This window comes from Penicillium diatomitis (assembly GCF_028827545.1).
Source record: "Penicillium diatomitis strain IBT 30728 chromosome Unknown utg000003l_segment0_segment0, whole genome shotgun sequence".
NCBI lineage: Eukaryota > Fungi > Ascomycota > Eurotiomycetes > Eurotiales > Aspergillaceae > Penicillium > Penicillium diatomitis.
The window spans coordinates 2591557-2613151 of record NW_026623175.1 but is presented as its reverse complement, the minus strand read 5'-3'; the positions used below and the strand labels follow the sequence as shown (position 1 = coordinate 2613151).

The following is a 21595-nucleotide window of genomic DNA, read 5'->3' as shown; positions in this document are numbered from 1 at the left end:
TCCACGACATCCATTAGGTTTGTAAAGCTGGAAACTCTCGATAGATTCTGGGATGTAGGGACCTGCCCCTCCTTCACTGTACGCAGGTGAACTATGATAGAGTAAGATTACTCCAGCCTAAATTCAGATCATTCCACCCATGATTCACCATGTGCCATATGGTACAATGATATATTTGTTCGCGAGTGGGCGGTCGTCGCGGGTGATACGTAGGTAATGGGAGGATTTCGCAAACGAGCAATATGTACATTAGACGATCTTCTGATAGCTTTTATGATTTATCTTAACAAGAGAGGAATCAATTCTTTTCCAAAGTCCCCTCAAATTGCCCAATAACCTCAGGGATCAAACTGCCGTGAGACTGCTACTTGTCTACGTGAAGGGCTCCAGTTCACCTGGTATTTCAATAGCTTAAAACTGGCATCAGATTCATAGTCTGAGTATTCCCGTGTAAGGCGCTCCGTTCGGCAGTGTTGAAGGTCCGGTGTTTATAGTAGGCTGGGGTTCATGGTGTCCTACAGAAGACAACAATTGAAGATCGCTCTCTCGTCTTTCTTTGTGCATTCTGCTATGTGGGAGATCAGTCATCTACGCTACATTAACATTCTTGCTCAGAAAAGGGTCTGCAGATGTTCGAATTGCAAGTTCTACCCTGATATAGTGCTCCTTTGGGGGAAAGGGGTTGTATATTTGCTTGATTACGAGGTCGAGTTTAGATCGGTCTAGAAAGAGGTAACAGAGGACTTTTTAGGTAAAGGGGTTGACCTTGCGCGTGTCATATTTACCGCGCAGCAAAGCAACAGTCGTTGTGATGATTGCCATAAAATAATGGTGATTGCCATGTGGGACTCAATGAGGCCCTACTTTTTTTTTGATTTACTCCGCGCAACGTAGAATATGTTAGTTGAGTTAAACTAGCGTTCAAGAGAAATGTCGAGACTACTATGGTATGGAAGGGACGCTAGGCTCAATCCAGCCGACATCACGTGATTAGAACGGATCACCAACTTCGTCCTAATATCACCGTCCGCAAGGGCATCATCATTTGTGTCTTGCAAAACTTCGCGTCAGAATCATGTTCGCCGCTAGACGTTCCGCTTCCACGACGCGGCAGCTTTTGCGCCAGACCCCTCGTCGGTTTGGCTCCCATTCCGCCCACTCCGAGCCCGTGAACGAAAGCTTCGGCGTAAGCTCCTCCTCCCCCGCTGGACGAGCCTACAAGTTGCCCACAAGCAATGAGAGCCTCGGACGATTACTGTTCGCCTGAAAGAACCTGCTGACTCGGTTCCTACTTTGAACAGCGAAGCTTCTACGTGGTCATTGGCACCATTGCTGGCTCTTACGCCCTCTATCGCGCCAGCGCTGCCAGCCAGGAATCCGGCTCCGAGTCCTTCATCTCCAGCCTGGTCAACAAGTTCAACACCCCTCAGGAAGTCCTGGAGCAGCGCAACGCTATTCACACTGCCCTTCTTGAGAAGGCCGCCGAAGATCGTCACCTTTTCCAGACCCAGACCGGCCCCGGCTACTATGAGCTCAGACAGCCCGAGTACGCTGTGCCCAACTCTCTACCCGTTTGCGCGACATGAACGCTAATGCAATAATAGGCTTCTGAACTCGTTCCCTCCCTACAATGTCTCCCCCGGCACTCGCGCCGACCTCAGCGCTGTGACGGCTCACTATCAGCGCCAGAACCAGGCAATTGAACAGGCTCGTGATGCGCGCATGAAGGACGGCAAGTACCAGTCCGTCTACGAATAAGCGTGCAGATCAAATCGTTGTCATTAGTTTTTCATTTTTACTTTTTCTGATGTTCTGTCGATTCGACTTGTCTGGTCTAGACACGTCACGGAAAGCAAATCATGTACATATATGCTGGGATCAAATATCCAATTCAGACAATCTGATCCATTCAATTTCATTTGTTTCAGGGCCCTTCTGTGCATCAATCGCTCTCATATTGAACGCTCTTCCAGAGCGCTCACCTGAATTAAAAGTGCAGGATGCGATTCCCTCAGTCAACACGATGTCTCACTTCTAGCACTACTCGACCAACTCCCTCAGACTGCACATCCAGTACCCGCTCAACCTGCAATTCATCACCACAAACATCCTTGAGCACGGCAAGGAACTCATCAACGCCCCCTCCAACGCCAAAATAGACCTTCTTGGCCGCGACCATGGCCCGAGAGCTTCCTATTTGTGTCTTTGAGCGGCGCAGCAGCGATAAGAGAGTTTCCGAAAAGGGCAGTAATGTTGCGGGTGAGTAGATTGTTTCGCTTGCAAGCACCAGGGTTTCGCAATTTTCAACCGCAGGACGAGAATAGACCAAGTCGATGAATTCGGGGGACCAGCCACCCGAAATAAGGTCGATGGAGATTCCGCGGCGTGCAAGGTCATTCTTGAACTCGTCGATAAGTTCGGGCGTGATATCCAATTCTTCCTCTTGGTCAGGACGGGAGGATGCTTGCGTGAACTCAGCATTGACTGTGCTCTGCGAGCGACTGCTCTGCCATGTCAACAGCAGATTGGGAAGAGTCACGAGACGGAGCACTGCGTCGTTGTAATCTGCGAATGTGAAATGCGCCTTGCGTCGACTCGCACTCTCACTTTCGTTTAAATTTGTCTGCGCGAGAATTTGGGCAAATAACGTCAAAGAGGGCACAGCAGTGCCTGCGCCGAGCTGGAAGTTTCGCGATCTCAGCAACTGTTTGATTCAATTTCTCCACTCGAGCGATCATGACACGTACCTCAATCATATGGAGATCAGTCTGCGAGTTGCTCAATGATTGGATAATTCTATCGTCTTTACAAGCCACATTGGCCAGGTCGAGGGCACACTCCCACGTCTTAAAGCCGCCTTCGTAGAAATTAGGCTTGAGGTCACCTTCTTCAAGGCCGGCAATGAGTTCGGCGTTGTCGTATTTCTCATTGTCTTCGGCCATTAATTGGGTACGAATATCGAAGATTTCTCGACGAGCGATGGTGATAGGTGCCTCGCCTATTGAGAGTCGGTTGTAGTATATTTGTGATGGAAGTATTGAGAGCTGAACGAATGTTAGCTTGGACTATCACATCAGATAGGATTGACTGAGCTTCATAATAGAGCTCGTGTGGAAACAGAGCGACAGATGCCATCTTTCGCAAATGATGAATCTTGGTGATTCTGATAAGAATGTTTTGGCTCGGGGTTTTTGACTCGACTTACCCATTCGTTGATGTCATGCTTGCGAGCCTTCACCAGCTCGGGAAGTGAGTTGGCAGTACCATTGGTAGCCACAATTTCCGGCACACTATTACTGAGCTCAGAATCGTCCATGTCGATATCATCCCCCGAGAAGCCAAAGCTGAAAGCCATAGCTGGCGAACTCTCTTTTAGAAGTTGTTGAAGTACAGGAAATAGAAGCCAGGGAGAAGGCAGTTTTAGCAGCCTCACTTCAAAGAACAGTCCTCGTGCAGTAGATTCTAGCCCAGATTTGTTCAATGAACTGTACGAATCCAGCGCGCTCTTGCTGACTATACGATAAAATCGACAAATGATATCTTGAACCCGTGTCACATGAAGAATGAACGGACCACCAAAAAAATTATGGTTCTCTTATCGATAAGGCTGACTCAGCCTCCGGGTACGGCGGCCGGACGGGAGCTTCAATTAGTACCTTAGTACGGTAGGAGTGTAGGTCCATTGGAACTCGGTATGCTCCCGCCAGGGTCGGAGCGAGCATGTCGGACGGGCTTGAGCTTCGAAATAGTCGGCTGCCCATTCCTACTAATTACCTATTAATACTTTCACATACGAGTCACTATAGTTGGCAGATGTATAGCCTTTCCTAAATGCCATTACCTTTGCAGTCTCCTGGCATTGGATTTCGCTGCTACCAATTTATGAGATTAAATAAATCGCAATTATATGCCTTGAAAATTGCTAGCCTCTTTGCCAATCGGTTTTGAACCAGTAATATTGGTGGTATACTGGGAGAGTTGGTTGATGGTGGAGGATCTGTAACCTCTGCGCCGACCATTTGGTGCGATTTGTATGTAGACCTCAGAGAGCTTGCCTGGAAGTTCCTCCGTGAGTGAGTATCTGCAGGAGCAAGATATTGCAAACTCTCAGCTCAATATTGATCCTTTGAGGATCGGCTGATTGTATTGAATCGAAGAGGCGTGAGATCATCACATTGCCCAAACGAGCCTAGAGCAGGAGTCTTAGATCCCGTCCAAATTGGGGGAATGGGGAAACATTACAGTAATTTCGAGCAGCGCCCCGGGGCAAGATCGGGTCAACGCTCAGAGAGAGGATCTTCATCTTTCTAGCAAGGCTGCGCCTCGTACCCACTGTAGAGTGTAGACTGTAGAGGGAGAACGTTTCCGTTTCGATGGGTCAAGCCCAGACCCGATCACGACTGACTTGAAATATTTATCATAGCCCTACTTCACTGTCTAGTTGTCTACTGTCTAGATTCTAGCCTTGTTTTCCTCCATGGAATTGGGGCCAAATGATCGCCTTGGGGCGCATCGGATACGCGGGTACCGTCGGTTGACGGGTCCCAAGGGCACGGGCTAGGCCCTTTTCTGTCGAGTTGGATCGATGGGCTTAGGATGAAGGTACACTTCGTACTTACTTAGTCTGACTGCTCAGTGATGGGTATTCGGGAAGAGTAGTCTGAAACAAGTCCCCAGACCATGAGAAGTCGGTGATAGTGTAGGAATCATGTTACGTGGCCATCTCAGCAGGTTCAGCTTCCTCATCGCGTTAGTGACCATGGGCACATGTTCGTTGTTGGACCCACTAACAGCTGATGGAGGCCTACCCGAAAGCATGGTGGGCATGGTGGTGGTGGATCAACGTCAAGCCCAGCCATGCACCTGAACAATCTGACCTCTCACTAAACAAACACCACCCATGAATGCGAATCCATTCCGGTCATATCTTCTTCAAGCTCACAGCACCACGCTTTGCAATGACCGTGATATAGCTATCTGCGATCTCGGTCTTTGCTATTGACCAGTCTGGTTGAATTTGGGGGCTGACCCGCTAGTCTACAGCTGACTGGGGGGTTAAACTTCGTTGCTGACTCGTTGCTTACGACCTGCGGCAGATACTCCGACTGCCAAGATCAATGGCCAGATGGACTGTATCTCCGTCTTTGGTACAGTTTCCCTTCATTGCAAGAATGGACTTTCAAATTACACTAGTCCGGTGGTGTATCAGCACTAGACTGTTCTTGAGCTTCCCAAGTGCCGCCGTGCAGTCGAGCCCAGTACCTACCTCAAGACATGCGTAATCACATGATGCCCCCTGAATCAAAGTACAAAACAATCGTTTCTTTTCATGACCGTCTTCCTGCTCCATTGAGAGCCTAGACACCGTCGCTTTTCAATTACCAGTCATGGCTGTCTCATCGCGGGCTACCAAGGCCGGCGCTTCGTCTGCCAGAACCACGAGCAACCATACCTCTACGCGGGCCGCGCAATTTGTGGATGGCGCCTCGGATGAGTTTGAATTCGGAGGTGCCATGGGATCGGCGATGTTGATGTCGGGTTTCCCTCTCTTGATGTGGTATATGTGGATTGGTGCGACGTACTATGACGGCAAGCTTCCTCTGCCCGAGGCTGACCAGACCTGGATCGAATTTGGCCGTCATCTGTGCCATCTCGTCTACGAGGGCGCGTATCCGACCAGCAAGGCTTGGGCTACGTACTGGATCTTCTTCATTGTAGAAGCGCTGATGTACTGCTACATGCCCGGTGTGTCAGGCTATGGTCGACCGTTGAAGCACGAAGGCGGCAAGAAGCTTCCCTACTACTGTTCTGCGTACTCGAGCCTCTATGCGACACTTGGCCTCGCTGCAATCTTGCATGCGACGGGTATCTATTCATTGTACACTCTGATTGACGAGTTTGGTCCTTTGATGACAGTGTCAATTTTGTCGGGCTTCCTCAACAGTTTCATTGTCTATTTCCAGGCGATCATCCGTGGACGCACACACCGACTGTCCGGATCACCCATCTATGATTTCTTCATGGGTGCCGAGCTGAACCCTCGCATTGGCATGCTGGACTTTAAGATGTTCTACGAAGTCCGAATTCCATGGTTCATCTTGTTGCTCATCACCTGCTCAGTGGCGGCTCGCCAGTACGAAACACTGGGTTACGTCTCTGCCGAGGTCGTTTTCCTGGTTGGGGCGCACTACCTGTACACTAATGCTTGCGCCAAAGCCGAGGAGATGATCATTACCACTTGGTAGGTGCCAAAACAGATTGCAAGGCGTCGAGGTCGTGGCTAATGAAGGTTTAGGGATATGTACTTTGAGAAACTCGGATTCTTGCTCACCTTCTGGAATATGGCTGGGGTTCCGTTCACCTATTGCCACTGCGCACTGTACTTTGCCAACCACGATCCCTCCGAATACCGCTGGAATCGATTCGCCCTTGCTCTGTTTGCCGCCTTGTACATCTTCTTCTACTGGATGTGGGATAGTGCCAACGGACAAAAGAATGCATTCCGACACAAGACAAGAGGAGAGTTCCACAAGCGCAACACTTTCCCTCAGGTCCCATGGCAGGCGATCGAGAATCCCATGACCATTCGCACAGATGCCGGCGATGACATTATGGTCGATGGCTGGTATGCCATCATTCGCAAGCCAAACTATGTCCCCGACATGTTCTTCTCATTCGCATGGGGCATGATCACCGGTTTCAAGTAAGCATCCAGAAGTACAACACCATGTCACATTTTCGAAGCTAACAATGGAAATAAAGAAGCGTGTTTCCTTGGTTCTATTTTGTCTTCTTCATGATGATGATCCTTCACCGCACCAATCGGGATGTCAATCGCTGCCGACGCAAGTATGGCGAGGCCTGGAAGCGATATGAGAAGGAAGTCCCCTACTTGTTTGTTCCTGTCAGTGCCACATCATCAGCAAGACGCATTATCCGGGTTTTACTAATGCTCCACAGTACATTTTCTAAGTGCAGTAAGCACTGCTCGCTAAAAGGGTTTGCGTCGGGTGTATTGAGCTATTGTCTGGTCTCTGATGTTCAAGAACGCGTCGCGCTTCGTCCCTCTAGGATTGCCAGTCTTGCAAGGGGGTTGAGTGACTTACTTGAAGTGTACACTTCTCTGCGATCTATACCATGTTCATGTCGTTTTTTACAAGGCGGTTGTTGAAGTGTTTTTGATGGACATGGAAAGCTGGAGAGTCTTTAATGTTTTGTAATATCAGTTCCAACGCAATGAATAGAAGATTTCTTGTTCTTCGGCTGCTCTGATTTGTTCACTTTGTGTTCTTCAGTTGTCTGTAGTTATATCGCGTGCTCAGAAGAACTCAACGCGCCAAGAGAAATTCCCCGTTCGTAGTAGTGCAATTCAATACAAAAGATTCTCAAACACTCCACTTCCCCATCAGTGGAATTTGACTTCATGTCTCGCGCTTGGTTAGTTATACCCCCTAAGTTTGCACAGGCTTGCACCACGGATGCAAATAAATGCCTCTTGGGATAATACGCGGCAATGCACTCCCGCCACTCCATATCCTCGGCCGTCGTCCCATCAATCGTCATATCAAAATTACGAACCATCGTCACAAAGGCAATATGCAGCTCTGCCCACGCAAGATTCATGCCAAAGCACATCCGCGGCCCCCGACTAAAAGGCACAAGTCAGTGATCAAGATCACTCCTCAGGGTGCTCATCGAACCGACAACCTCAGCATCCCTCGCCTCACTGCTCCTGGTCGTTTTCTCAAACCATCTCTCAGGTCGAACGTCCAGGACGTCTTCTCCCCCGACCGCGGTGGCTTGATGGACATGCAATATCGCCATGCCGACGGTGGTTCCTCCGGGGATGTGCGTGTCGGCTGTGATGGCGTCACCGGGAGGGACGACGCGAGTCAACGATACGCCGGATGGGATGAGGCGCAATGATTCCTTGAGAGTCGCCGTGAGTAAAAGCAAAGACTCCAAGTCGCTCAGGGATGGCTGAAACTCGAGGTCCGGCCATACGGCCAGGACTTCTCTTCTCAGATTCGCAAGTAGGACTCGGTTCCGCATCGTGTGCCAATGGCCCATGAGCCGCGAGTCTGCGACTGTGTTTGCGCCCGCGAAGATCAAGGTGAATCCTTCGTCGTGCAGAGCCTTCAGGCCAGGAAGTTGTTTGCTGCGGTATGCTTAGGGATCGAGCATTTGGTGGAAGAGAATTTGATGGGGTACTTGGTCCAGGTTGGATGGGCAGTTTAGGACGCCCTTGAGTTGTTGCTAGATCAGGTCGCGGACTTGATAGAGGCGGGGGGCTAGGGCTTCGGCGTTGGGTTCGAAGCGCATAACTAGTGATGGGGGGACGGCAAGGGTCAGATCTCGGATCATGGGGAAGTTTTTGAGAAATGGTAGCATTTTGAGACTGGCGTCCATGGCTAGAATGATTGGATCGCTGAAGGCAGGTGCGTCGAGTGCGTTGACGCAGCCGCCGAATGTGAAACACAATGATTGTGTCGAGTGTGAAGGAACGAAAGGCGTATAGAGGGTCAACGAAGCTTTTGGTGGCCGTGATGTTGTTGATGGAGGACGCGAGACGAGTGGCCTTGTGACGGGATAGGCACGGCATGATGAGTATCTTTGACTCGAACGCATCAAAATGCCTGAGAGCACTGGGAAAAAGGATACAGGTTCTTTTCACTTACATTTCGCCAGACAAGATGCTCTAAGCCTTTGTTGGCGTTCTTCGAGAAGAACACTGCATGAGCAAAGGTACATGAACAACACGACTAAATCCTGACATGTGACTAACCGTATTTCTCATGAAGAGCAAAGAGCTCTCGGGCCAGTGTCTGTTTTTTCATCACCGCTTTGTATGCCTTCCAGCTTGACGTAGCTCCCGCGAGCCATGGCCCGGGAAAGCTGCGCAATGGATGCAAAAAAGACATTGTAAACAATCCGAAAAATCTCATACAGAGCCGCAGTCGTCAGCAGCGACACCAATAAGACATAGAGCGCCTTAATGATTGCTGAGGTTCACCAAAAGCTGGAATATAGATTTGCCAGAATATCTGAGAGCAAAAAGCTCATACTTAACCACCACCTCCAACGCCCAGGTCTCCCCTCACAGCCTCGATTTCTTTGATTTCCCTGATGATTACCTACATGGCTCGTCGAATTTTTCATTCCACGTGTGAGTGAGGGAAGTCTCTGTCAGAATTGCTCTTCCTATTCATCCATGGGGGGGGGGGGGACGCTCAAAGTTCAGCCGGTGGGAAGGCCTTGCAGTCGGAGAAGACTATATCCACCGGCGCTTGGGGTTTTCATTGCTTGTGATCCGTCTAGATGATTACCCTCTGGCTGCACTATGATATTAGGTCCACTGAACATGATTCTTCACACTCCCGTGAGAGTAGTAGTGCCTTGGCGGGGTTCGAAGAACAATCCTCACAGTGAACTCTGATTATCGAATCGAGCCACATGGCGAAATAAGCGAGCGATTTGTTGGACTTGATGATCGGTACCTTTTCAGCCCGAGGTGGGCTGTGTCTTGGCTGCCACGTATGAGAGTGCCACCGTTGTCACAGATGTCATTGATATAAAGATCAGCCTGACGAGATAAAACAGCTTCGCTTTTCTCCGATTCAGCCTCAAGCCGAGGACCTCTAGAAGCTTAAGCAATTTATCTTCTAACCAGCATCTAGGAGGACACGTTCCAGTCTCGTTATTTTGATCTGAATACCTGTTTCTAAGAGTAAGGAGTACTCACGTTGGCCTATGTTCACAACTGATATCAACCATCTCTCTACTACCACGTGGGTGACCTCATTCTCACGCGCACTGTCCCCTCTCCTATCAGTCGACTACTGCCGTCAACAAGGATGGTCTAAACACAATGCCACCCTTCCCGATATACCATCGAAGACCGCGAATTTCCAATTCAAGCAATGAACGAACATCCAAGGGTTCGACCCGTCCGATATCTAGAAGCCACGCCCCTGCACACAACAAACCGGAATCCCCGACAAACCACACCCACCCCAAAACGATACGAAGCCTACACGTTCCTCCAAGTCGTTGAGACCTTACAGCGTCTTGAGCAAAAATGCAAGTCCCTCGAAGAACGCATACACTTTCTGGAGCAGCAGTCCGGCGAGCAGAGTCCGGCTTCTGCGGGGATTCCTCTTCCAACAGGACCCGCTAGTTCGGGAGATCTTCGCGCTTGCGCAGTCCGTTCGCAGAGCGTTTCCGAAACAACTAGTACGACATGTGATTCTGCTGGTGATTATTCATACTCTGGTAATGAAAATGGAAGCTGGTGCTGGTCGCTTGAAGAAGCTTTTGATGTTGGGTTGGGCTGCGAGGCTGGGGAGATGCCGATGGAGGGTTTTGTTCAGGTGGTTCGGCGGGATGGGATTGGGGAAATGAATGTGGATGCATTTGCGGAGTGAGCTTGGTCAGACTGGACTGGAGTGAGCCCTCGCTGACTACCTGTTTGAAATACATACTTAGTGCCAAGATTGTTTTCACTTCTCTTGAGAGAAACCCTGCTTAGGAGGAGGAATTGCTCTTAAGCCTGCAAAGGCTCTCTCTGACTCGTGCGGATCCGAGGTGTGCTAAACTAGTAGCTCCCCGGAGGATGCGACATTACTAGTAGGTTTCTCGCAAGGACGAAGATCATGTACTGGTGACAACGAGATATCAAAATTGAAGTTGATTATTCTGAAATCATCAGAAATAGCAAAAATGTTTTTGGTCCTTTGCTGGAGGACATGCAATATGAGTAATGCAAATGTTCCAGCCCGGACAAGGGTCCCTGTCGCCCAATGGTGACCTTCTACGGTCATCACAGACAGGTCCTTCACGCCAGGCAGATCGCACAACATAAAGGAGAATCGTCTAGTACTCTATGAAATTTCCACCATGAAAAGGATATGCAAAAGAAAGGGGGGAGAAAATGAAAACAAGAAAACAAGAAACAATCGCACACGGTCATTAATATATCAGCGGGAAATCACGCCCTTTCAGGCGCTGCCGTTGGCTGCGCTGGCCAGCTCCAGAGCCTGAAGCACATCCGTAGTCAAATCGGCGGCATCCTCGACACCACAGCTGAGACGGACAAGGTCATCGTAGACACCGGCAATCTCACGCTGCTCCTTGGGGATACCCGCGTGGGTCATGCTGGAAGGGACCTCACAGAGGGACTCAACACCACCCAGGGATTCGGCAAGAGTGAACACCTTGGTGTACTTGCAGAAGTCATGGGCAGCCGCCTGGCCACCCTTGATGCGGAAGCTCAACATACCACCACCCATACCGTTGCGGTGCTGCTTGATAGCGATCTTACGCTGAGGATGGGAATCAATACCGGGGTAGTTGACGGAGGTGACGTGGGGAGAAGCCTCGAGGGCCAGGGCCACGGCGGTAGCGTTGGTAGTGGCCTCACGAGCGCGCAGGTGCAGGGTCTTCAGACCACGGTGGGCCAGCCAGCAGTCGAACGGAGAGGGAATAGCGCCGATGGCGTTCTGAAGGAATGAGAGACGCTCCTTGAGAGCGTCGGAGTTGAAGGCAGCAACTCCCATGCAGACATCAGAGTGACCGTTGATGTACTTGGTCACAGAGTGAACGACGAGATCGGCGCCGTGGTCCAGGGGGTTCTGCACGTAGGGGCTCATGAAGGTGTTGTCAACGACCACCTGGATGCCATGGCTATGGGCAATGTCGGCGACAAGACGGATGTCGACCAGGCCGAGAGTGGGGTTGGACGGCGTCTCGATCCAGACAAGCTTGGTCTCCGGACGGATCAACTTCTCGATGTCAGACTCGATCGTAGGGGTGAAGGTGACCTCAACGCCGTGAGCGGAGGCGACCTTGGTGAAGTAGCGATGGGTGCCGCCGTAGACATCGGAGACAGAGACAACGTGGGATCCTGCGGCGAGGGACTGGAGAATGTTGGCGGTAGCGGCGGAGCCGGAGGAGTAGGCAAGAGCGTACTTGGCGTGCTCGAGAGCAGCCACGGCCTGCTCAAAGTTGTCGCTGTAGAATCAGGTTAGTGTCAGATAGATGGTCTCCAAAGTAGAGGAGGAACCGGATGCGGGCAGAAAAGGCAAACTCACCGGTTGGGGTTGGAGCTGCGGGTGTACTCGTACAGACCGACGGGGTTACCGACGCTGGTCTGAGCAAACGTTGTGGAGAGCGAGATCTAGAGCGAACACCACATGTGAGTAAACCATAGATGGGGGCATACGTCAACTTTACACAAGCATTGGCTCGTCACCGGCAAAACGGGTGTTCTGCCGAGGAGAGGTGAGCAACATACCGACTCAATCACAGCGCCGGTGGCGGGATCATGGGGGGCGCCAGCGTGGACGGCGAGAGTGCCGAAGCCCCGAGCAGTGGTCTTGTTTTCCTCAATAGAACCCATTACAGTGTATGTCTGAAAGATGAAGAAACTGGAAGCAAGTCACAAAGGAATTGATCGTTGAATATATGTAGATCTAAAGAGAGAAAAATGCGGTGTTAAAAGACGTGATTGCGCAAGGAAGACGATGAAATCACCGGCCTGGGAAACTCGGCGGCCGAGTCTTGGTAACGTACCTTGATGCGGCGCTGATTAGCAAGCAATGTATGTAGGACTTTTGGAAATGGCAAAAGAGGGAAGAGCACAATGGTTATGTAGTCCTTGAAGATTATTAATTCTTCGATAATAGTCTATGCTGGCTCAGTCCTTTGACTTCTAGCAAGGCGCTCGAAATTGGAATTTTTTTCCTTCTCTTCCAGTCCGAGAAAAAAATTTCGAGGCCCGTGAACTATGGAACGGAGAATGTCGACATCGCTGTTACGTGAGTCGGACCCTTCTGACGGGAAGGTGATCGATCATCAGAACATGATTGGGTTGAAGACTGGGAGTTGATCCACCATATGGGGCTCATCCGTTATTCCATCACGGCGCCCGGGTCGGACAATGATTGAGATCACTCCGACTGATCGGAGTGATCGGAGTAATGGAGGATGTTCTTATCTAATCGATTCGGTTAGCAAGAACGCCATTGCGCGAGGGAAACTTGGAAGGGGCATGCCATATCAGCCAAGACTCTGGAAAAGACGCCGGACGCCGTCGGCCACGAAGATGACACGCAGTGATCCTTTGACAAATAGGCTCGGGCGTGTGGTCCACGAACGCGGGGTCATCTTATCAAACTGGGACATCATTGGGGTAGGTATGACAAGACGGACAAGGTACCATCACCCCCGCTTGATAACAGCAATGCTAAGCAGTAAGCACAATTCGTTTGTCATGTCGATAAAGAGAAACTGCAAAAGTTTTTGATTCGGTATCATTGAGCTCTTCATCATGGCAGAATGGAAATGGAATGGAGCATGTCGCATAGTTCAGCCCCTCGTGTCTTCCAACATCCATGTCCGTTGGTGAACATTGTCCACTTGTACTGTAGGTCAAAGCTGTAAGTTAGGTACTCGCGATGAATTTCAAAGTACTGGATCGGCGGATTGTCATAACTCCATGTTCCGTATGCCATTCGGTCTGCCCCGCTCATTTCGTCAATATTTCTAAGCTTCCGTCGCTGTTACAAACGACCAGCTACTGTTCTCAATTCACAACCCGAGGGCTGCCAGCTGGAGGGCATCGCTGTTGAATGCACTACCCTAGTTGAGCTACTAAAGGACGACGGTGATCATTCAGGTGTCATCAAAGGATGAAAACAACATCCGAAAAAAAAGCTCTGATTTACGCCTGGTCCGCTATGTACCTGATCTCACATGGGTATCTGATCTGTAGAAAATAATGCACTCCCCTTGAACACTGAAACCGTTCTCTTCGTGCCGCGATCCTTGAAGAACCAACAAGGTTGAATCTGAATTGCGAGAAACCTCTCACCACCAAGTGATTGGTCCGAGACCGTGGATCTGCATCGAGCCCTAGAAAGATCTCTGTCAGCTGAAGCTCCGTTGAATGATCCATGAGCAGGTGGACTTACAAAGATCGAATACGCAGGCTTCCGCTCGGTAGCCAATTCTTCGCCCAGATCTGGGGCATTCGGGATCTGGTCATGCCACTCTTCCGTCTCGACGCGGAAGCGAACGATTTCGCCAACGTCCAGGTAGAATAGGGTGCCGTCGTTGTCCCAGGTCCAGACTTGATCCGCATAGTCACTGGGTTCCAAAGTCAGTAACGCTGGCCCTGCCGAGATGTGAATAAGGGAGCAAGACGTACAATTTGGCTCCATCCATGAGCATAGGTGGAGGGATAAGAATATCGTTGAAAAACTCAACACTGACTGCGCAAATGTGAGCACACCGTCAATCACAGCAACGACTTTCTCGACACATACTTTTGATCCCGTTCTCCGTACCACTAGAGATTTTACCAAGCAAGATCTCGCCCTTGAACGGCCGGAAGACGATCATGCGGAATTTGACTTGTAACGAGTGAGCCAGCTTGTCGAGATTGGGCTGGGAGACCTTCAAACTTGCTCACCGTTGACATTGACAAGGCCCGTTCCATGGCCAATCAGGCCATCTGATGACTCGAGCAGATCGTAGAAGCTGATACATAAGCCAATTTTTTGAATCACCTAAACGAATATCAGTAACAGTGGTCATATTATTTGTAGCTGGTTTCCATACCTTATTGGCGTATTTTTCATTGATATTGTCTTCAATTGCAATTGCACTGAGCTTAGAAAAGTCCTCAGGACGAATCTGGATCAGATCCGAGATAGTGGTCTGTGGTGGTCAGTCATGCTATACAGAAAAAGAAAATTTCGACCCTCCGCGGACGGCCATGGCGCCAACTTACTAAAATGAACATGATCAAGTTCTAATCAAACAAAAAAAAAGACACCGAGAGAAAGAGAAGGAGACAAGAGGACCAAGCTTCAAAAAATGGTCTCTCTCTTACAATATCGTGCGCTAGGGAGAGCACTTGGTCTAAAGATTGAAATCCGGTCACTCTCCAGACCAGCCCGATAATGTCACGTGATCAACGGAGCTTCTCAAGATAGGTCCAGCTCTGCCGAAACTTTCGCGTCGAAGCTTGACTCCGCGATATGGTGTAAAGGTTTCCCAAACGCTGGGACCTCAGAAGAGGCACGGCAAATATGACTTCTCAGGGATTTTCATTTCCACCACCTCCCCCACCTCCTCCTCCCTCAACGCAACAGCCTCCAGCATATCCTGCTCCTCATACCGGTCACCAACAGCAATGGGCCGGTCGTGGATCGGGAGGCCGAGGCCGTGGCCGCGGCCACGGCAATCGAGGGAGAGGAGGAGGAGGTCATCACAATTCGGATAAGAACCGACCTACTTATACAAATCCGTCGGGCTATAATTGTCCACCTGGTGGTTATGGCTATCCTGGGCAAGCGCCCCCAGTTCCAACAACGTCGTACATGTCGCCAAACCCAACTCCCGCCCCGCCGCCATATCCTCACTCCATACCACCTTATCAGCATACACAACAAACGAACATGTATCAGCATAGCCCCAGCTATACGCAGCCTACCGGGTCGACGGTGTACCCGGGACTTCCTGGCTACAGTCATCCAGCGCCCGCAAACCCAGCGCATACCACATCATATAACGCACAAACACCTCACCCGTATCCGCCCAGTCTGCCTCCACCGCAACAGAATCACCTCAATGCTAATGCGATGATGGGTGCACCATGGGGTGCACCTCCGCTTCCTAAGCCGGGGCGGGGGGGTTGGGGACCTCACGCCCACGGCAACAACCATTCGTCCAAACCTCGACAACACAACAATAACAAGCGTGATCACACTACCGCGTTCAATAAGCCGCAAAACACAGTTCCGCGTACTCCTGCTGCGCCGGCTGTTCCCAGCTTTGGAAATCCGCTACCTTCAAAACCTCCTCCGGTCGCAGATGCAACGCGCAAGAACAAGAAACGCAAAAGAAAGCACAACCAACTCGGCTTGACGCCCAAGACCGATGATCACGAATCCAGCGAAGAAGAGGAGGAAGTGGACGAGGAAGCTAAGCTGGCACAGACCGGCGCTGATGCTGCGGCTCCTCTCCAGTTCACCTACCGTGGCCAAACAGCCACACTACAATCACAGTCCGACATCGCGGCCTGGATTGCTGAGCGGAAAAAGAAGTTTCCCACGCAGGCCCGTATCGATGAGAAGAAAAAGGCTGCCGAGGAAGCCAAGGCCGTCCGCGATGCCGCCCGACTTGAGAAACAAAAGGAACGGGAAAGGGACAAGGCCAAGGCCAAACCGCAAGACAACTCGACGGCTCCGACCAGCGGCTTGGCCACCACGCGCAGTTCTGATCCTGCTCTGGATGCGGCCATGAAGGCGCAGCGCAAGGCCGAGAAAATCAAACGCCACCTTGATCGGGAGCAGAAACGGTTTGCCAAGGCAGAGGCAGAGGCTGAAGCTGCGCGTTTGAAGGTAGAGGCATTGCAAAGACAAGCGCAAGGCTTGAAGTCACAGGACTTGGTTCCCGAACACAATGTAGCGCCTGCTGGTGTCAAGCCTGGCATCACCTTGGCGGCAGACGGCACGACTACAACAACAACGACAACAGCAGCCGATATCAATATACCTCAGGCAGCAGATTCAACGTTACCCTCCAGTGAAACCACTGTATTTGAGCCTGCTTCCGTCTCAGCAATCGGTGCAGTGTCCGATGCAGCCCTTGAACAAATCAATCAAAACGCCGATCCCGATCCTGTACTTTCCGAACTTAGCGACTGGACTTCGTCGAGTGGATCAGATGCCGGCAGCGCCTTGGACTTTGATTCTGACTCTAATAGCGGCGATTCCGCTCCAGAAGAAGTGAGCTCGCGGCGACAGGGTCCCGAGCGGGTACCCGCACCACCTCGGGAAGGCAAAAAAACCGTCTGTCGGCACTTTGCGCGTACCGGGCGATGCAAAATGGGGGATCGATGCAGATTCTCCCATGAGGCCGGTGAGCGAGGATCCAAGACGAAACCAGTCGAGAAGGAAAAGAAGGGGCGGAAAGGCCTACTTCAAGCTGTAAGTTGTTCTTTTCACTAAGTGTTTTCAATGTTGTAGACAAGCTATTCAGCTTGGATTTGGGAATATGCGATTAGAAGACAAGACTGATGATCTATCTACACAGCTACTGGGTCGTCAAAAAGAAGACGAAGACCGCCGGGCGATGGAGGTGATTACTTGGTTGGGTCAAAATGGTCACCTCGCGCCACCAGAACCGCCGAAGGATGACGTTCAGCCAGGGCTACATGATGATGCCGCAAAGAATTTCGCCATTGACGATCCACTGGTAACAAAAGGAACAGGTGATCTGCCTGTCAACGATCAACCAAATGATTTGCACACTGGCTTTATCCCGTCGGATCCTTCGGGTCAGGCTTCCTGAAACACCAAGTTGGAAGACATGTTCATGTTTCAGCTCTTCTTGACATTGGCATTTTTGTACTCGGTGACACAATTCAGGGTAAGAATACAGCCATCTTCAATCGAAACCAACGTATCCCATTATGTAGTCTGACGGTGCTTGACATTTCAGACACTGTGCCAAGGCTCGGCGCCGAGAGTCTTGTGCGCAATCGAACAACTGATCTCTCCAATGAGGCCGTGTTTACGAATCTTGACCCGTCTTGACTCGTCTTGACCTATATAGACTACACAAGAAATGAGTGATGAAGTCTAATTTCCCCCTCATCGAGCTTTTTTGACGTAGGACTCAGTGTGCGATTCCACATCCCTACAGTCCACGAATTTTGTGGGACCTGACAGTCTGGGAATTACACCACAGCCTTTTGGATGTCTTGCTATAGCGCCTCCTGTGCGGATTGCAAGCCATTAAGAGATGGGCTGCGCCTGGGCTGGCCCCCGAGTCTAGACCTTCGTAGGTAGAAAGGAGACTATTGAGTCTTTCGGCTTCGCCTGAATATACGTGCCGAGTGGCATGTGATCCGTCTAGTAAACAGAAGCATTAAGAGCGGCGCGGGTGCACTGTGCAATGTGCATTGTAAGGTGTAGAGTACCACCGGTTCGATAGATAATAAGGAACAGTTCGCGGCCCGAGCCAATATTTGTGGGTCGAGATGAACACTGTTCGAGATCGATGAGATTGAACGCGTGTGCGAGTGTATAAGATTAAGGTGTCCTTCAATGTTGACATGCATGTCCGACAGCAGTGGATTGAGTTCAACTTTTACTCTCACATGACCTTCAAGAGTATGACTTTAGTGTCTTTTCATTTGTTATAGTGTGATACGCTGCACAGCTAGATCAGGTGACGAGGTTTAATTTTGTTGCTCGTTCTCGCCATCTGACGAGCATCATTATCAATTCACCCTGCATAGCCATACAGTGCATACCATAAAAGATCCATACTACTACATTACCACTCACTACTCATCATGACTTGCAGGATTGAAGACTTGATCTTATTTCTCAACTATCCGGAAGGGGAACGTTCGGCCACCGGATCGCTATTTAAAAGTGGCGATTTATTGGCTCGACCTGCATTTTAGGCCAGCCGAAGTGCAATTTGCTCGCCTATGAAGACCAACTCCAAATGCCAGCACGCCCCAAATGTGGAAACGAGGACCGACATGGGGGAGCCGCTATTGGGTGAAGATGGGTTTGATGGATATCCACCTTTTTCAGAAACATCCGAAACGGGCCTGGTTGCTTCAGCCTAGTCTCCGACACCCGATCACTGTCGGTCTTATGGTACTTGCTGTCGACTTCTACAACTTTGCCACACAATATTGGCCTATGTCCAAGGGGATGAGACTTGCTTGCAAAGAGTCACAGCTTGATTGACCTGAAGATAGGATCCTACCCAGACTGTCCAGACGAGAGAGGCAAAACAGCGGCTATGCGACAAGAAATTCGAGGCTCGGGTTGCCATCCGTGGACGAGTGAGTGGATCGTGGATCCCAAACTGTGCAGTGGACCCCAACAAATGGTCGACAGCAAAACGAATCTCTCACTCGACCATTTCCCGATCGAGCTCCAGAGGTCCATTCACCTTTGTCTGTTTTTATGTCCCGCCGCAGGAACCACCGGAACCGCTAGGGCCGATGCGGCTTAGTCGAGTCCGTTCACCACGCGAAAAGAGTTTGAACCTGGGGGAGATGAGGAATCAGAACGCTAGGCTAAGAGACTTTCAGGCACGGGCTCACAGCCACCCATTCCAATTTGGGTGCTGGGAGTCATATTTGGGCCAAAATAGCTGCCCTCAATGGCTGGTTGACTGGTGACTCTTGCGCCCATTCCCTTCGCATCGCCTCCCCCGGCGTCTGTCTTGTTGGCGCGACCCTTCCCCTTCCCGCTCTCTCATCGACTCGAGGAATCGTTCTCTCTTCGCTTCCCTTCTTGCTCTTCGCCCTCTTGTCACTCTCCCTCCCCTTCGGTCGCCACCTGTTTGCTTTGACCTCTGTCCATTCCTTTAATCAGTATCGACCCGCTTCTGTGTGTGAATATATACGTCGGTCATTTGACTTGTACATTCTTTGTCTTGTCGCCTTCTTTCTTCTTTGTTTGATTTTCAAAGGAAACATACCCCTTAATTGTTTGCCCGACACCATCAACATGCGTGCCTTCACCACCCTTGCTACTGTCCTCTTCGCTGCCATCGCGTATGCCGACAACAAGGCCAATGCCTTCAAGAACCCAACTGGCGGTTATCAGTTCACCGCGGGTCAGCCGACCACTCTGAACTGGAAGGCCGACGCCGGCACCACCGTCACTTTGCGCCTGCAGTATGGCGCTGTGACCACTGCCGACTCGGGCAAGGTCATCGCTGGTGAGTAGACTGCTCTTGTTTCTGAATGCGCTTGATATCATGCAACTATCATACGAGAAGGGAAGTAGATCTAGTTGCACTCTGCAGGGTACCTGTGAGACACGAGCGAGATCGAGGTCTCTGGACACGTGCAAGGGTCCGATTTCGATTCGAACGGGTACTCGCAGCGCAAGGCACGAGGCAGAAGCTGTCCATTCCTCAAAACGAGTGGACTGGGTCCTTTTCCTTTGCGACTACAGCCTCGTGCCGACCAGAAACGGATGTATCACATCTTCCGTCCTGAGTCTCGCGCAGATCTCATCACCTGATCCCATCTAGTCCCTGTAGCACTCCTACTACGCAATTCTCCGATGTTATCTTGATATTCGCGAAGCTCAGTATCTGACTGACCATATGTTTCAACAGCCAACATCCCCAACTCCGGCAGCTACACCTGGTCGGTCCCCGCCGATATTGTCGCCCAGCCCGACTACACCATCGAGATTATCGATGACCAGGACCCGTCCAAGTACAACTTCCTGCCTCGCTTCGTTGTGTCCGGCGCCAGCACCACCCCCAGCTCCTCGTCTTCAGCATCCACCATGACCAGCACCACCACCGTGTCCACCACCTCTACTGCCACCAATACCAGCACCATGACCTCCGGCTCGGCCTCGGCCACCCCCAGCACCATGACCACTGCCTCCTCGTCCGCTATGAGCTCCAGCTCAGCTTCTTCCTCCGCCACCGGTACCTCCAGTTCCTTGACCGGCTCCACTAGCGCCAGCACCTCCGTGCCTACCAGCAACGCCGGTGTGGTCAACCGTGTCTCTGGCGGTCTTTTGGCCGTTGTCGCCGGTGCTGCCATGGTGCTTTAAATCTTGGAAGATTGAGACGGACGTAATTTGATCTGACCTTATTTGATCTGTACTTCTTATCATGTGTCACTCCATCAGTGATGAAATCATTGAGAGATGCTGTCAATCTATCACTGCGATGGGCTTTTGCATTACTCTTTGTCAGACTTTCTGGCCTCTGGAACCATTTGCACCCGATGAATTCTCGACACCGGGTGCTACCGTTTTCTCGACTTCCAGTCCCCGTCTTGTCATATCAGATGGACCTATAGTACATAATATCTGAACTTTCTTAGCCGAGACATATTCAACGCTTTTATGATAAATCACAGCATGTCTTCTAGAGTCAGGTCTGAAGGTCGACCTGCATTCGAGAACTTCTAGACCAGCACCCAAACTATATCGAACCCTGCAATTGTGTACGCCACAGCAGCACTACGCCCCGAAGGACGGAGATCTCCCGTCGTAAGATGATGTGAGGCCAGAAACGCTTCAATGCAACATTGACAGGACTATAATGACAAGACCGATTCACGGATACCTCCCTATTCCCACAAGAAGTAATCAAAGACACCGAGCAGGACGTCGTAAAAGCGTGCTCACCGGAAAAGTCTCTAGATCTCCGCAACGGTCATGTTGGTCGGGCAGGTAAGGTACCACTTAGCATAGCGCGTCTTGGGCAGCTTAAATCCCAGTCGCTAGCACCCAATTCCGGACCAAGGGACAGGAATAGTTCGAGATTTTATATCCCAGGCGCGTGAAGGTACTCGGCAGGATCTCAACCCGACTCAACCAACGGAGGGCCAACGGAGTCTCCGCACACCTGCCAAGGGGAAGTGAACAGGTTACACAATGACAGGGCAGTGCAGAGCAGTGCGGATCTCAGTGTAGAACCGGGTGCACGAGTACTAGTAGGTACGGAATCCGTCTGCAGGAGTGGGTAGTGCGTAGCAGTCAGCCCTGGGACCTTATATGGAGATGGAAATAGGGACTGCGTC

At 50.8% G+C, this 21595-nt stretch overlaps 9 protein-coding genes across 9 annotated transcripts; 5 read left to right on the top strand and 4 right to left on the bottom strand.

The window, feature by feature from the left end:
* Positions 1-1075: 1075 nt before the first annotated feature.
* Positions 1076-1758, top strand: N7539_003082 (putative NADH-ubiquinone oxidoreductase 178 kDa subunit; the record flags this gene model as incomplete). Its single annotated transcript, XM_056932685.1, has 3 exons — positions 1076-1186; positions 1302-1546; positions 1605-1758. The coding sequence occupies 3 exons, from the start codon at positions 1076-1078 to the stop codon at positions 1756-1758; spliced, it is 510 nt and encodes a 169-aa protein (XP_056792644.1).
* Positions 1759-2011: 253 nt separating this feature from the next.
* N7539_003081 (protein-histidine N-methyltransferase) lies at positions 2012-3355 on the bottom strand (the record flags this gene model as incomplete). The annotated part of the gene is made up of 3 exons (XM_056932684.1): positions 2012-2680; positions 2748-3044; positions 3206-3355. 3 exons carry the CDS (start codon positions 3353-3355, stop codon positions 2012-2014), a joined length of 1116 nt encoding a protein of 371 aa, XP_056792643.1.
* A 2032-nt stretch (positions 3356-5387) lies between these two features.
* On the top strand, positions 5388-6972 carry N7539_003080 (Delta(24(24(1)))-sterol reductase; the record flags this gene model as incomplete). Its single annotated transcript, XM_056932683.1, has 4 exons — positions 5388-6241; positions 6296-6703; positions 6763-6904; positions 6961-6972. The coding sequence occupies 4 exons, from the start codon at positions 5388-5390 to the stop codon at positions 6970-6972; spliced, it is 1416 nt and encodes a 471-aa protein (XP_056792642.1).
* Positions 6973-7662: 690 nt separating this feature from the next.
* N7539_003079 (uncharacterized protein) lies at positions 7663-8409 on the bottom strand (the record flags this gene model as incomplete). Its single annotated transcript, XM_056932682.1, has 2 exons — positions 7663-8136; positions 8275-8409. 2 exons carry the CDS (start codon positions 8407-8409, stop codon positions 7663-7665), a joined length of 609 nt encoding a protein of 202 aa, XP_056792641.1.
* Positions 8410-9920: 1511 nt separating this feature from the next.
* Positions 9921-10424, top strand: N7539_003078 (uncharacterized protein; the record flags this gene model as incomplete). Its single annotated transcript, XM_056932681.1, has 1 exon — positions 9921-10424. One exon carries the CDS (start codon positions 9921-9923, stop codon positions 10422-10424), a length of 504 nt encoding a protein of 167 aa, XP_056792640.1.
* A 573-nt stretch (positions 10425-10997) lies between these two features.
* Positions 10998-12397, bottom strand: N7539_003077 (cystathionine gamma-lyase CYS3; the record flags this gene model as incomplete). The annotated part of the gene is made up of 3 exons (XM_056932680.1): positions 10998-12009; positions 12090-12175; positions 12293-12397. The coding sequence occupies 3 exons, from the start codon at positions 12395-12397 to the stop codon at positions 10998-11000; spliced, it is 1203 nt and encodes a 400-aa protein (XP_056792639.1).
* Positions 12398-13866: 1469 nt separating this feature from the next.
* Positions 13867-14803, bottom strand: N7539_003076 (DNA-directed RNA polymerase III subunit RPC25; the record flags this gene model as incomplete). The annotated part of the gene is made up of 7 exons (XM_056932679.1): positions 13867-13911; positions 13971-14145; positions 14207-14270; positions 14325-14411; positions 14471-14567; positions 14620-14718; positions 14792-14803. The coding sequence occupies 7 exons, from the start codon at positions 14801-14803 to the stop codon at positions 13867-13869; spliced, it is 579 nt and encodes a 192-aa protein (XP_056792638.1).
* Positions 14804-15461: 658 nt separating this feature from the next.
* On the top strand, positions 15462-17603 carry N7539_003075 (CCCH zinc finger protein; the record flags this gene model as incomplete). The annotated part of the gene is made up of 4 exons (XM_056932678.1): positions 15462-16994; positions 17047-17344; positions 17392-17436; positions 17509-17603. 4 exons carry the CDS (start codon positions 15462-15464, stop codon positions 17601-17603), a joined length of 1971 nt encoding a protein of 656 aa, XP_056792637.1.
* Positions 17604-19547: 1944 nt separating this feature from the next.
* Positions 19548-20618, top strand: N7539_003074 (GPI anchored serine-threonine rich family protein; the record flags this gene model as incomplete). Its single annotated transcript, XM_056932677.1, has 2 exons — positions 19548-19761; positions 20167-20618. The coding sequence occupies 2 exons, from the start codon at positions 19548-19550 to the stop codon at positions 20616-20618; spliced, it is 666 nt and encodes a 221-aa protein (XP_056792636.1).
* Between the last annotated feature and the right edge of the window lie 977 nt (positions 20619-21595).